The sequence below is a fragment of the Schistocerca americana genome, chromosome 5 (assembly GCF_021461395.2).
Source record: "Schistocerca americana isolate TAMUIC-IGC-003095 chromosome 5, iqSchAmer2.1, whole genome shotgun sequence".
Classification (NCBI taxonomy): domain Eukaryota; kingdom Metazoa; phylum Arthropoda; class Insecta; order Orthoptera; family Acrididae; genus Schistocerca; species Schistocerca americana.
In genome coordinates, this window is record NC_060123.1 from 343,045,510 (window position 1) to 343,060,207 (window position 14,698).

The following is a 14,698-nucleotide window of genomic DNA, read 5'->3' on the forward strand; positions in this document are numbered from 1 at the left end:
ACAACAAGTACGCAAGGGACCTTCTTCTTCGACATCTTGGCCAAATACAGAGCTTCTTTTCCGAAATCGAAATATTTATATCTCTTGGGAAACGAAAGCAATTCCGACGATTATGTCAATATGTAATTAGTTTTTCCAAGTATAAATATAGATCCCTCTGTCTGTACGGTATCTTCCTTTCACGCTTACTGATTGCAATAGAAACAGTCCATCGCCATGGGAGCAACAAGAAAAGAACGCTGTAAAGAGAATGCGAATGTACGCTAATCATTTCTTTTTGATAACTGCATTTGTGCCTACTTTAATTACTACAACTGCATGCCCAAAAGACAACAAGGAAAGAAGAAATGGGTATGTGAATGTTCGAAAAGAAGAACGACATACGCCATATTAATTTACTCTCTAAAATCCGATATCCCTTGCACCGAAACATTAGTTAATAAAGTGTAGCGGGACAATGTTCAAAACATGACTGAAAGTACGTCCATAAACAGAGATAAGAACATTTATGATTGACATGTCATCTAAATTCGACGTACAGTTTTAAAATGTTAGAAATAAGGAAATGAAGTAATACAGAATGCTATGCTTGTAACGTACGTTGTTGTTCTACATTGTCTAGTTGTGGTATTTACAGGGTCACAGAGAAAGCATCCTAGGTTTTGGACGGAAAAGCCGTAATTGTAATGATCTCCACAACAACAGAAGCAAGAAGCACAACTTAAGGAAAAATAATTTAATGTGTGTTCCAGCTCACAAGCGACATTGAAGCAGGTAGTTCCTGTGACTTAGTATGGGCAGAGGTCATATTAGACAACCGGATTAAAATAATAACTGGCTCCTTTTACCGACCCCCGGTCTCAGATGAAACAGTTGCTGAACATTTCAAAGAAAACTCGAGTCTCATCGCAAATAGATACCCTACTCATACAATTATAGTTGGCAGTGACTTGAATCTACCTTCCGTATGTTGACAAAAATACATTTCCAGACTCTATTGTAGATAGAAAACAACTTCCGTAATTGTTATAAATGCTTTTTTAAGAATTATTTTGAACAATTAGTTCACGAGACCATTCAAATTGTAAATAGTTACGAAAACACACTTGACCTCTCAGCCACAACTAATCCTGAGCTTCACGACGGATATAGGGAGCAGTGAACACACAGTCGAAGCGGGGCTCAATTCCGTAACACAGAAATTCACCAAAACTAAACGCGAAATATATCTATTTATAAAAGCAGCTGAAAATTCGGTTGACTACTTTCTAAGAGACAGTCACGAATCCTTTCAAACTATGTTAGTGAAGACCATATGTGGCTTAAGTTCAAAGAAATACTATCAACAGCATTCGAGAGATTCATACCAAATAAATTAATAACAGACGGAACTGATTCCCCATGGTACACAAAACACGACAGAAGGCTGCTGCAGGAGCATCGAAAAAGGCACATATAATTTAGTCGAGCGCAAAATCTCCAGGATTGGCGAAGTTCTACTACTGAGACTCGAAATATGATGCGGATTTCAATGCGAGATGCATTTAATAGTTTCCACAACGAAACTCTCCCTAGAAATGTTGCGTAAAATTCATAGAGATTCTGGTCCTATGTTAAGTAAACCAGCGGAAAGGCTCAGTAAGCACCTTTACTGCGGGTCGGGCGACGGGGGAGGAGGAGGAGGAGGAGGGGGAGGAGGAGGAGAAAAGGGACCCAACCCTTCGGAGCAGATAAAATCTTGGCAAATGTCCGGCGTGGCAAATGTCTGCACACCCTGTGGGGCGTGCTTCGCCGGCAAGAGAGCCGCTAGTCACAGCGTGGGAAGCAACCACCACCAACCCCGCCACGCCCCGCCTTCGCTACCCCCGCCGCCGCAGCCGCCCCGGCCGACCCCGCCACAGCATCACTCTGGCGTCCACGGGCTGCCCTCCCTCAGGCTAGCGGGTCAGGGCTGCAGCAACCAGACTGCCGATTCTGCAGCATCTCCTCCTCCTCCACCTCCTCCGCCGTCACGACCTCGCCGGTCACGTGAGTTACAGCACATACCCCCGTCCACCTCGCCAACTCCATCAACTAGTTTTAGTTACGGTATTAGTAATAGAGAAGATCCTATGGCTAGTGGCAGTTCTCTATCCCGTCCCTTTAGTGAAGGGAGGAAATGAATTTTCTGACTAGGAAAAGTTCCAACGAGTTTCTGGAGTGGCGCCTGCGTAAAACGTAGCATATCAAGAAAGCGGAGTATAATTTTTGGCGTCATTAGTTCGGAGAATGAAATGTATTTCTCCACGCTGTCAGTTAGGACACTGACCAGATGTTTCTCCAAACCAAAATCAGCGAAGTGCTCAACTAGAAAGTGAGCGTCATACCCATTTAAATCGTGGATGAAGACCGCTATGTGTCTAGGCAGCCGGTACTTCAAATTGCATGCATTATGAGCTGCCCCATAGAACTTCCCTGTAAGATGACATTGGTCCCTACAAGGAATTTCCACTTTTTCTGTCTAACGGCAGCCTGCAAATATGAAAATCAGTCACGCTATTATACAAATCTTCATTCTGCTTCGATTTGGTCATGGGTACGTTGCCGCTGTAAAGCTTATCGACCTCCCATGAAAATTTTTCGAGCTCACTGAGCAGCCAAACAGCAGAACTATCCCCGACGTAAGATTTGTAGCAGATAAGACTGGAATCATTTGGCGATGCGTCAGCCTCAATTGGCAGGTAAACACATGCGCGCGGCCAGCGTGTCTCGCATGTCTTGTTAGGATCGTGGTGGATAGAAAGCAGTCGAACAGATTTCTATAGCGCCATCTGTGGCGTCTGTATCCACAGGTGGAGAGGTATTGCACTAGCAATGGTGCCTTGGTGAACACGTATTTTGACAGGAATTTCTCAGGTGTCAAGTATGAAAGGGATGCCACCGCCTCATGCTTGTGTGAACCGAACGGACACCTGTGCATCGCTCGGCAACTAACGGCCACGACGTCACTTCGTGGAGGCCACCGGTGCATCCTGACTCCGGCGTCAGTGTCGGGTGTCAGGTGGCAGGATGTGTTGTTTACTAGCGATCTTTTGTTTAAACTATATTCCATCGATTTCACAAATTTGCATATATTCCATACACTGCCTTGAATCCTCAAAATTGTTGAAATAAACAATATTCTGCACATTGTCTAAATTGTTTAAACAATATTCCATGCACAGCAAACTTTTTCCCTCCAAATGATCGATCAACTGAGTCTTTTTCCCGCCAATTTCTGGAAGGGAGGGTAGGCGAGGAGGGCAGTTTTGTCAGAGGGGGAGAGGTTAATCAATTGATCAATTTAATTAAGTCGTCAATCAAATTGATAAGAGTGAGAGGGGCTGTCCAATAACTCAGAACTGAAATTGTACCTGTAGCAACGAGGGGTGAGGTTTTCTGAGTGGGGAGGGTAGTCGGAGGGGCAGGGGAGCAATAGGTTAAGTCCCTGTCAAACAAAAGAACGGATCCTCTTAGCAGAACAGTGGGTTAAGTACCTGTCGATCAAAGGAGAACAATAGGTTTCCCCTGAGTGCATACCTGCCCCCTGATTTAAGCAACCCACACTAACAAAATGCGCTGAAACGAAGGTAGCTATAGTACTCGCCACCTCATAACAAGACCTGGTGGTTGGCTTGCTGATGTAAACAACGATAGGTTTCTTCTGACCAGTAGTGAGCATTGTGAATTTCTATCTCGCCATTATATTTAGAAGTCAATAGTGTAACACTCATGCAGTTCAGAATTTTATTTAAAAATCAGGTGCACAATTCGATTCTTGTCTGGAAATCATTTTCATATAATTTGTGAAACTTGGGTGTAATACAGACGTAGACTACTATCATGTATAATTCTCCAAACAGTACTTCTGCTCACCACAGAATTCAGTTCTATTTTTTGTGCAGAAAGATGCAGTTTGAGAGTTTTTAAAGCAAGAATAATTGCACTTATATAATTTCTAATGCCTTTACTGACTTGTTTGTAACAGCTGAGGGTCTATTATACCTGGCCATTACGGCGAACCCGCGTGCCTCCAATGTCCCAAAGCATGTCGTGATCAGCATGAAGCATCTTGATGTCTCTCCGCATAAGCTCATTCTCTTAATAGGTAACTCAGGCGCAATTCACCGGGAACCGTAAGCAAAGTAAGTGATTTTCCCTCAGAACATGCAGTTACTGGATGAACAACATAAACTGAAGAACCCCACAGAAATCTCTCAAAATGTGCCGCGAAAACACGTGTTGTTAGACGCGAATAGTGGTACTATAACTAGGAAGTGCAAGCTACACCATCTAGCGTCAAAAATTCAGATTTGTTTCCGTTGAGTGGCATGGTGCGTTATCAGGAAGAGAAAGTTGATATTACCAAAGCGTAACGGAGCACCGAAATAAACATTCCACACAAAATAATTCAGTAATTAAAATCTATTTTACGTTCCAGTTTTGTTCCCGTATTCCAATCTGAAATTCAAGTTGAGCCTGTTTTCTTCATTTTCCTTCCTGCAAAAGAAATGTTGTCCATTCTATGCCCCCTTAGCGGTTTGCCTAGAATGCATTTCAACCTATAAACGCCATATACACAGTTTTCTAGGAAAGTAGGTCGGAGGCATCCTGTATAGTGTATAAATCACGGGCGACGTGGTCGTCATCCGGCAGTGGTAGTGTGTCGTGACAGTAGTTCATCTGTAACGCTCCTGTCGTTGACCCCCAGTTCTGAAAATAACTCCGTGTTTTCACCCTCTCTTTCCGGCTGGGATACTAAATTACGTTTGATAGGTTTCCTAGTGGAAATGAATGGAGGGAGATGAGCCATCAGTAGATCACTGGTATGCTTTAGGATTAGAACAGCTTAACCGGCCACAATACCACTCTGAACAACATTTCTTGCGTTGAAGCAGTACCCTTATTTCATACTTCAAGCTTTTTTTTTTTTTACACGTAATGGAGTGTTTCTGACATTAGGCTGGCGATCATTGTGAATAACTGCCCGAATAACTATACAGAATCATTCTTTACGTATCATTATCAGAGGTGAATAACTTCAACTCTCTGCCTGTGCAGCCACATTCACGGCTCTTAGAGCTACAGGAAGACATTGTGCAGTGGTATTCCGATTTGAAGATTGTCCCATCCTGCGACACGGTCCTGTTACCACCTAAGGAAAACCCGAAGGAGAAATCGTGGTGATTGTCGTGAGTTGTGGGACACGAGTAGCCGGTAGCCAGTTCTCGCTCCTGATCGCTGCTGCGGTATTCGCGGTGAGTTAACCTACCACGTTCGTGCAAAACCAGAGCCACAAGAAGCGTTTTGCGGTCCTTAAATGACTGAATTATGGCCTGCAAGAGGCAGTGAATAACTGTAATCGAGACGAGATATCCGTGACTAGATGCTTTGGCACAGAAAACCACTGCAGGAACCCGCTATGCCATCAAAACCACACGGCAGACTATTACTGCTACTCCCAAAGGTGAAGGTACAATAAGGCGTGCAATTTCTTTGCATATACACGCCTAAAATTTATAACTGTATTTAGCTTCTGTAAGTACATAAACTATCCCCGGTGCTGCATTTACGATGCTATAGATTTTATATGCTCTCGTCTCGCTGAGCTAAATTTAGTTAAATCAGTTTTATTTCTATTATCGCAGGATGAACAGTTACAATACGCACCCGACTCATCTGAAAATGAGATGTTCCTCTGGCTTCATAATGACTTATTTCTATATTGCGAGATGCTTAACAACGTCATTTTGAAAAATGGTCTTAGGTTTCGTGCTAAATCTATGTTTGCGTATGATGTACTCAAGCGTTTCCGCATTTCAGTATATAATTATTCGCGTTTTTTTGTTAAACGTATCCAAAGTTTTTAATACTGTGGTCCTCATGCGACGATACGTATGATTTGAATCAAATGAAGTATCCACAAATGAAGCAAACGTCCTTGTAGATTAAAACTACGTCACACATCAACAAGTCAAATTATCTGTAGTTATCGGACCGTAGGATGCAACCATGGGAAGACGACAGTCTTCAGAAGGGACGGATATTCTGTCCCTGATGTGAAGTCAGTGCTGCCGAGAAGACCAAGACGCGACTCCATCCAGCCAAGCAGGAGAACCAATGCATAACACGGCTCCAATTCCGGGATGCAATAACTAGTAACATATCTATAGTTCTTGATAGGCTTGGAATCAGACCTGTCTTCCAGCCACCCAGGAAGTTTAAAGAAACGCTGCGACCCGTTAATCTTAATCTCGGCTTGAGCATACCACAAGTTCATAGTAATTCTTCCGTGTGTGTCAAAAGTCACTGTTTGCACACCGTTGCCAGTCACTGTACCGAGCACCGGCGACACCTTCAAGATAGGGATCTCGAGGCATCAGCGATAGCCAAGGAGAGACAGTTAAACACAAGATTTTGTTTGAACAAACGACAGTTCTTGCTGAATCACCGAACCATTAGGACTCTGTGATCAAGGATGCAGTTTTGATAGGACTGTGCAAAAACAACTTTAGTAGATACTCTGGCCATGAACTTCGCAATGCATAAAAGCGTGCATCTGATAAAAAAAGGAGCTCATAGGGAGACTTCTCGTAACTTATCTCCAGATGCCAGTGGTGTCGTTGCAAGTGACGCTGGGCACTAACATAATCTGTGGACTTAGAGGGCGCCACCTCAGTAAGCACAATTTCTGTGATGTCACCATCACGTAATCCAGCCAGTCAGATTCCATCCCCTGAGTATAAAAGTCGGAGCTTCGCCAGTTTCACGATATCAGCAACAGGACCATTATCATTTTAAATATCATGGCGAAGGTCCTGCCATCTTCAGTCCTCCAATGCATTTCCCAGTCTCTGGCGGCGGCTGGTACAGCCCATCCAGAACACTTCGGTTTCACTTCCCACCTGTGTTCCTACAGTTGGTATTCCAAAAAGATTGTATTTTCTAAAAGAGTTTCTGAAGCATCTCTACAGTTAAGGAGAAGGTTGTCATTTTTTACGTTCTAATATAACTTTATCCATTTCACGCTTTCCTCCACCTCTTTGTAACTGAGGCAATTTTTGTAATAGAACTGGCATCTTCTGCACGCTAAATTCACGTGCAGTGTCCAAATGCTACATAAATGGTTTACAGATAATTTTATATTTAATATGTACCCCTAAAATTATTGTATTTATTACTGACCTTCTATAAAAGATTGTGATTTGGCTTTAATGCAAAATTTTATTGCTTAAAACGGCAAGACGCAGTGCTTAGGCGCATGTATTTAGCACCCTCTGCATTCCAATTTTCCCTGATCGCTTAAGCTCGTACTTTTGAAGGGTTGGCCTTTGTCTCTGGCATGGTGAATACTGTAAGTAGGCTGTTTGTGTTTGTATGTTGGCAGCGCTAAGTAGCGCTCTGCAATAATAACTCTGACAGCGCTGTGCACACTCTGTGAGAGACTGTGGCTGGTCGGACTCGCACTTGGAGGTGAACAGCCAGCAATGATGGAAGTTGGGTGTGAGTAGTCAGCGGTGATGGAGGTTAGAGGTTAATAATTAGCAGTGTTGGATGTTTGCAGTATTAGCGCGAGTGGGCGGTCTGAATGTGTTTCCGTCATGGAGATTTATTACTGATGATTATATAATTTTTTTGAACTGGTTGTCACTTGATTAAGGTAAAATCTGGTAAATACATAGTTTGTTCTGCAACAAAATCTTTCCTTCGCTAACCACAAGCCTATTAGTAGTTAGAGCCTTCAGTAGTTAGAATCTCTTTATTTAGCTGGCAGTATTGGTCTTGAAAGTCTCTTCGGGTCTGCTGCCGGATCCTAAAATCAACTTCACTCAATATTTCGGCGACCAGTTGGATCGCCGAAATATCGAGTCAAGTTGATTTTAGGATCCGGCAGCAAACCCGAAGAGACTTTCAAGACTTATTACGCCGCGAAAGCCTACGAAGTCACATAGGAGTATTGGTGCTCACGGCATTGCTCTAGTTCGTGTAATGAAGGTTTTCTGTGAAATAAGTGACTTATGAAATGTATGGGTTATTGTTAGGATTCCTACTAATTCAGGGCCATTCTTTTGCATTAATTATTTGAAGTCAGGTTAGCATTCTTGAGCAGCCAGATTGCTTTGCGCCAGGATATTGTAGGTCAGTTTTGAGATGATAAGAATAAGTAAAGAGAAAGTAGGCTTAGCACGTTCAGTTTCACTCAGCAGTTTCAGAATTATATTTAGAAGTTTCACCTTCCCAATCATTTCAGTCCAAGTAAGTAAAAACATAATTAAGAAAGGTAGGATTTTCTTGAAAACAACTGATAAGGTTAAAAAGATACGAAAGTATAAATACAGCTAAACAGGATTTTTTTGTGGGAACAAATGTTGAATTAAGAGAGACAAATGAAGTTTTAGTTGGAAATGAAGTATTTTTGGCTGAAAGTTATAGAGGGACCAGTATGAAGGATATTATTAAAAAAATGAAAAAGAGGTATAAAATGCTCACCACAAGTACTGCAGCACCATATGTCACACTGAAAGCAGACCCTGTCCTTTTCTTTTGTGTTATTCTGCTATGCGTTTATGTGTACCCTGTGTGTTTGTGTTCTTCCTGTCTATGTCTGTTTACCTAATAAGATAAATTTGGTAGATTTTTTTTCTTCTAATACAAAGCTGCATTCAGTATGATGAGGAATACTGTTATCCTCAAATCTAATTTTGTTTTGTAACATATTCTTTGCTTGGGAAAGATGTTCAGATATTATTTATTCTATTCTGTTTTCTTTTAATGCTCATGTGTCAAGTTAATGTTTCAGTGGGTATTCTCATTTTTCAATTATTTATTTACTTATGTCACAATTCCTGTAACACTGATGTATGTGCTTATTTCTATTCTTTTGTACAGCCTGTATTACTACAAATGTTATCTGTACTATCATGTTCTTTACTGTAATGATGTTTTTGTACCTTTGTAATTGTATTCTTATTTTGTAAAATTGTAATTGTATAGACACCAGTTTTTCAAGTTAAGTAAATAGTAGGGATTCATTTTACTGAACACTTCTGTTGGTCATACAATATGTATAAAATGTCAGAGGTTATATGATTGTGTTAGTGCTTGCACGTGTGTTGGTAATTCAGCAAGGGACTGGTTAACAGCATTGCTGATTCTAAGGATATTGCAAAAAATAAAGTAACATTAGTGAATGCACAAATGGTGGTTCATGGACTTGCTATATTGTCATAAAGACTCTTCAGTTGTGATTGTACACCCGCCCAGTCGCAACGGATGGATGCTGCTCATCTCTAAAATGTGTACAGTGGGTCTGTACGCGGCCCACTGCTACCATAATCTCTACAAGGACTACAGTGGGTTTGGACCTTTGGTGGCCCATTAAAACCATAATCTCTAGACGAAATACTGTGAGTATGCTCTCTGGTGACCTACCAATTCTACCAATATTCTGCTAGCCTTCGACTGACTCTGCTGTGGCTTTGCTCTGTTGTGGCCCATTACCAATCTTCATGTCAAGAATCAGCATTGGGTTTCCGTTGGGAGGACCACGTTACTTCTTCAAGACTGCATGGAGGTCCACTTCTTACACACGCATTTTTCTTTTATTACTCAGACTTTGTGCATAAAACTGTCATAGACTACTCTTCTGATGAATGATAGGCAGTGTTTTGGAGAATAGAAGATGCTTTATAAACAAAAGCGGAAAGCGTCTGTTGTAAAAATTCTCTTTAACTAATTTGCAGGTGGCTTAAGAATGAGAAACAAGTAATAATTGAATTTAACAGCTGCTGCAGAAGATGGCAACGTAGACAAACATTTTATTTTATGCCGCTTGCGGACAGAAGCTGAGGCCGGAAAATGGTAGTTAATTCCCAATGTAATTTCGTTCGTTGTTCCACAATTTTCTTGAGAGATGTTATATCCTCGTCATTCCATGAAGTAAGCAAATTTGTCCATATGCAGGAGAGCCAAAACCATTCGGACTTGCTTTCTTGTGGTTATTTAAACTACCTCCTTTTCATTTAGCACTTAAATTTCAACTAGTATGGCTCCCAGAAGAACATTCTTTGACAGAAAACTGAGACCTTCTCTGTAGTTACTTCTATGCTGTTGTTTATCTTCAAAAAATAATCCCTATAGTCGAGCACTGAATCTGGTAACCGTATGGCAACGCCTGCAATCCTCTTGCACAATGTCCTAACAGACATAGTTGTCCTCTCCAGTTTTCGAGTTAAATATACACTATCTGATCAAAACACCCGGAAACCCTTTGAAACGTTTATACACAGGGTAAATTAATTCAAGTTTTGTAAGAAACTGTTATATTGAACCAGAGATGATCAAATGAGGTATTGATTGTGTAGTAGCGTCGCCGTTCAACAGCGATCGCTGATTCATGCTGTTATGGGTAATGTGGTAGAGTAACTTTAGATCGAGAGATGTATGGAGGACTCTAGAGTGTAAAGATGTGTTGTATCTGATGTGTGCTGGATATGTTCTTACTCGCTGTGGGCCGTAATGATTTTTTATGTGCAAGATACTACGATGTTTGCTAACTGTAAAAGGAATCTCAACAGAAGTTAGAAATAATTAAGGTAAAGAAAATTGTTTTGTTTCTAAAGCAATGCGGGTATTCATAAGTGATGATTGAGACACTACCTAGCACTCACATACAATGATTTTGTAAAGCTAATTGTTCATGTATACTCAATTTATTGAGTGTGTCAACAGTGAGCATTATTAATTTTCAAAGAGTCAAAACACAAGTTTTAACGTTAGTTCCATATTGTTACTTACCCCAAGTCAATACCAATTCCCAGATCCATATCATTTTTCATTAACTATATTTCTCAACAAGTTATTTTTTCAGTCCTATTCGTTTTAATTGAAATGTATGCCAAGCACAGCATTGCACAATAGCTGTTTGCTGACTACACAATTTAAAGTATTAAGAGAGAGCACTGCGAAGAGCGTTCCCATTGCGCAGATAAAGATAAGAAATTTTATTATTTCAGGGATAGCATTCATTAACCACAGGGACCATTGTTTTCAAATTGACCAAGTTTTGTTTTATTACCAGGGCCAATTTCAGATCAATAGTGCAGCATCAGACTCAGTATTTGTGGTACGTAAATTCATGCAGTTTTGGTTTGGTTTAAAGTTATTGACAGTTTACATTCACGCAGCTAAATTAAATTAACATTCTCGTAGTCAGAAAAGTTAAATACATGGCAAATAGCATAAACGACGAGGCAAGTTACACGTTTACATGCCATTTCCTTTCTAACACTTGTTTCAGACTACAGTCAGTTACGCATTTTCAATCATATTTCAAACGTTCCTGTTTTACATATTTTAAACGTACATACTTCACTTGGCGACAACTTTGTGCAGATCGAAATCGTTTTTGGAATCTTTTGAAATAATACAGTCAGCATACGCTCTGCTCTTTGTTACTTTGTTAGTGAGCGCAAAATGAGATCATTCACCAATAAAACAAAGAGATCGAACACATACGCAAACTCTCGTTCACGAACAACATGAAACCAGCAAAAATATAGCTTACTTAGAAAATTGCTACAGCATGTTTTCGGTTATCTTAAAACCGTACAAAACACGAACACACAGCTTCAAAGAGATTTTACAGAGCATAAAATACAAGTAGAAACTCGTTTGAGTCAACAACACGAAAAACACCAATATGACATACAAACTGTCACCAGTAGATTTGAACAATTAGACCCTGATACTGTTTGTACCGTGGTCAAATCTGACATACTCACACTTAAGAAGTGTACAAAGAAACTGCAGAAATAGATCGACGAAAATAACACCAACAATACTGCTCAAATTTCATAACTTACAGAAAGACTTGATGGCATTTAGATCAGAACAGAAATCTTAGAAAGTAATACCGATACTAAATCTGAAGAGACATTGCCTTCCCCTTTCATTGGATCCGAACAATTTCAGTCTATGATCCGTGCTATTAATGAGCTGAGCTCACACAGCAATACACTGAATCGTAAAGTTAAGAGTTTGCACCATGAAACTGCCACGTTAAAAGATCAGATATCATACAATCAAGTACATAGTAACCTCCACTACAATCAGGCAGAATAATTTCACACTCACCGCAAGAGCACAGTCTTGTTATATTACGACGTGTGAAAGAATTAGTCGCAGAAAAACGTCCGAAAAACACGTGTTTTAACAGTAATGAACCAACACAGAATTTCCGCCACGATGGTTTCGATTAAAAGCATTTCTTGTCAGTACGTAAGTTCAAAGTATTTCGCAATAACGAAACATATCCACATCCCTTACTCTGGATACAAGTTTTCATTCTCCTTGGCACCTAACGGGCCTATTACTCATAAATTGGAGTTCATTTGCAGCTTTTGGAGTGCGAGCCCGCCAACAGGATTCGCCCCAGTACAAGACACTGCTACTCATTAGAAAAATTTCAAAATGCCTTTTTGTCAGTTACACAACGAGGAATTTAAGATCAGTTAATCAGCTTACCGTTCTTTGAAAATTCTGACTTCCCATCCATTAAACAAAATCAGCACCTTACCGAGGCATATAGTGAATCAGCATTAATACAGCTATGTGTCTCTAAATTACCGCGTTCATTACGAATCCCCATGTTAACGGGGCAATAAGAAGAAAGCATTAATGCATTTCGCGATGTTTTACAACTTTTGGAAGTACGACGTTCTCTCTATTCGCTTGTCTACAAAAATTTCTCCAAAAACACCAACAGAAATAACACGTATGGACATCAAACCTAAGTAGGGAATTTGAATGCGAGACGTAATACAAGGTTTAGGAGTGGCAACAACTTTCAGAATAATTTTCACAGACGTCAAAATTTTAATAATCAGTATTCACAAAACCAACAACAGTACCAACAGTTTAGTAGCAACAACCAGAATTTTCAGCAACAATTTCACCAAGAAACCAAGTTGGGAGGCGGGTAGAATTATGTTGTCAGTGAAGAACCTGTAACAGCAGAGTAGTCGGCCAGGAGAGCTGTGTGGACTAACCACTGGATGTCACGTAAGAAATCCGTTAGGGATATTTCAACCCTTCAAGGCTTGTCAAGTCGACTGTTGCGACTGTGCAGTAGAAATGCAAAGAACAACCGTAACTAAACCAGCTGCAGGCGGAGTTCATGTACTGACAAGCAGGGCCGTCGAACATTGCGCAGTGTTGTTGTAAATAATCGTATGAAATTATCAGAAGGAATCCCCCTGTTACCGGCATTCAGTGAGCACCCTGACCCTGTGTGGGCAGTTAGGAAGAATGCGGTACAGAGGCAGAGTAGCTCCTCCTGAACTATACAGTTGTGTAGTCAGTGCTGAGCGATACTTGGGGTAATTTAAACAGTGACGACACTGGACAGTGAATAACTGGTGACAAATGATTTGGAGTGATGAATGACTCTGTACTCTGTGACAGTCATATGGACGGGTTTGAGTTTGGCGAATGCCTGGAAGACATTACCTGCCATCATGTGTACTGCCAACAGCGTAGTGCCGCGAAGGTGGCATCACAGTAGGGGTGTTTTTCGTGGTCAGGGTATGGTCCCCTTTGCGCTTAGTACGACGCATGGGCACGAACATATTCTACAGCAAAGTGCACAGCTTACAGTAGAGCAGTTTGGAGACGACGATTTGTTTCAGTATGACAATGCATCCTATAATAATGAAGTGCCTGTGAGACAATGGTTTGTGCAAGACAACATTCCTGAAATCGATTGCCCTACCCAGAGTCCGACCCGATCCAATTGGAGCGCCTTCGGGATGAGGTAGAAGTCCACTTCGCTCCAGACTGCAGCGTCCAGCATCCCCGCCTTTTCTGGTTCGGCTCTTGATGAAGAATGAGCTGTCATTATTCCTCTGCAGACATTCACACACCTCAATGGAGGTGTCGTCAGCAGAGTTCAAGCAGTCATAAAGGACAAGGGTCCTTAATACATGTCTGGGTATTTTTGATCATCTAGTACAAGAAGGGTTTGAAATACGATTGTACAAGCTAATTAGCTTTTTAGATGGAGTCGCCTGTTGAAATGGAATTATGTGCTCGTGTTGTTATGAATGGAAAGAAGGGAATAATGATATCTACTATGGGGCATAGCCTACCCTTAACACTCACAAAAACGCACCTAAACCTAACGTAGAAATTGGAACACAAATTTCGAATTGGAAACCATTTCTAGAATACAGTGCCGCGTAGATTCAGATTTGTTTTGTTTGCTTATATTTGAAACTACTGACGTATGTGTAATTATACAAATATGCAACTGCAGAATAGTCAAAAACTATTAATTTTTCTGGACGCGTCCCCATGGAAACCCATTATCATGACATACAGTGTAATATTTTTCATACTTCTAAGACAGATGAAACTACGAAAAATACTAGAATACAAGAAACTAATAGCACAGATTGACAGCCAAATTCTAGGGCTCAATCGAAGTCTTAGATGGACATTGTACCACCTGTATCGATTAGAAGTAGGTTTATACTATGTAACTGTGTATCTGTGATTATGAAGTGTCTGTTCTTTGTTAATTAAGGTCATTCATTTGTGACAGGAAATTTAAAGTTCATAAAGTATGTATGGAAAAAAACTAAATAATGTTTAAAATAATGAAATTCTATGATGGAATTAT

At 40.7% G+C, this 14,698-nt stretch overlaps 1 protein-coding gene across 1 annotated transcript in view; it reads left to right on the forward strand.

The window, feature by feature from the left end:
* Positions 1-1,745: 1,745 nt before the first annotated feature.
* LOC124616365 (wiskott-Aldrich syndrome protein homolog 1-like) overlaps positions 1,746-14,698 on the forward strand; it is a 145,568-nt gene continuing 132,615 nt past the window's right edge. Inside the window, exon 1 of the mRNA XM_047144675.1 lies at positions 1,746-2,028. Coding sequence (XP_047000631.1) covers positions 1,746-2,028 — 283 coding nt within the window. The remainder of the gene's footprint in view (positions 2,029-14,698) is intronic.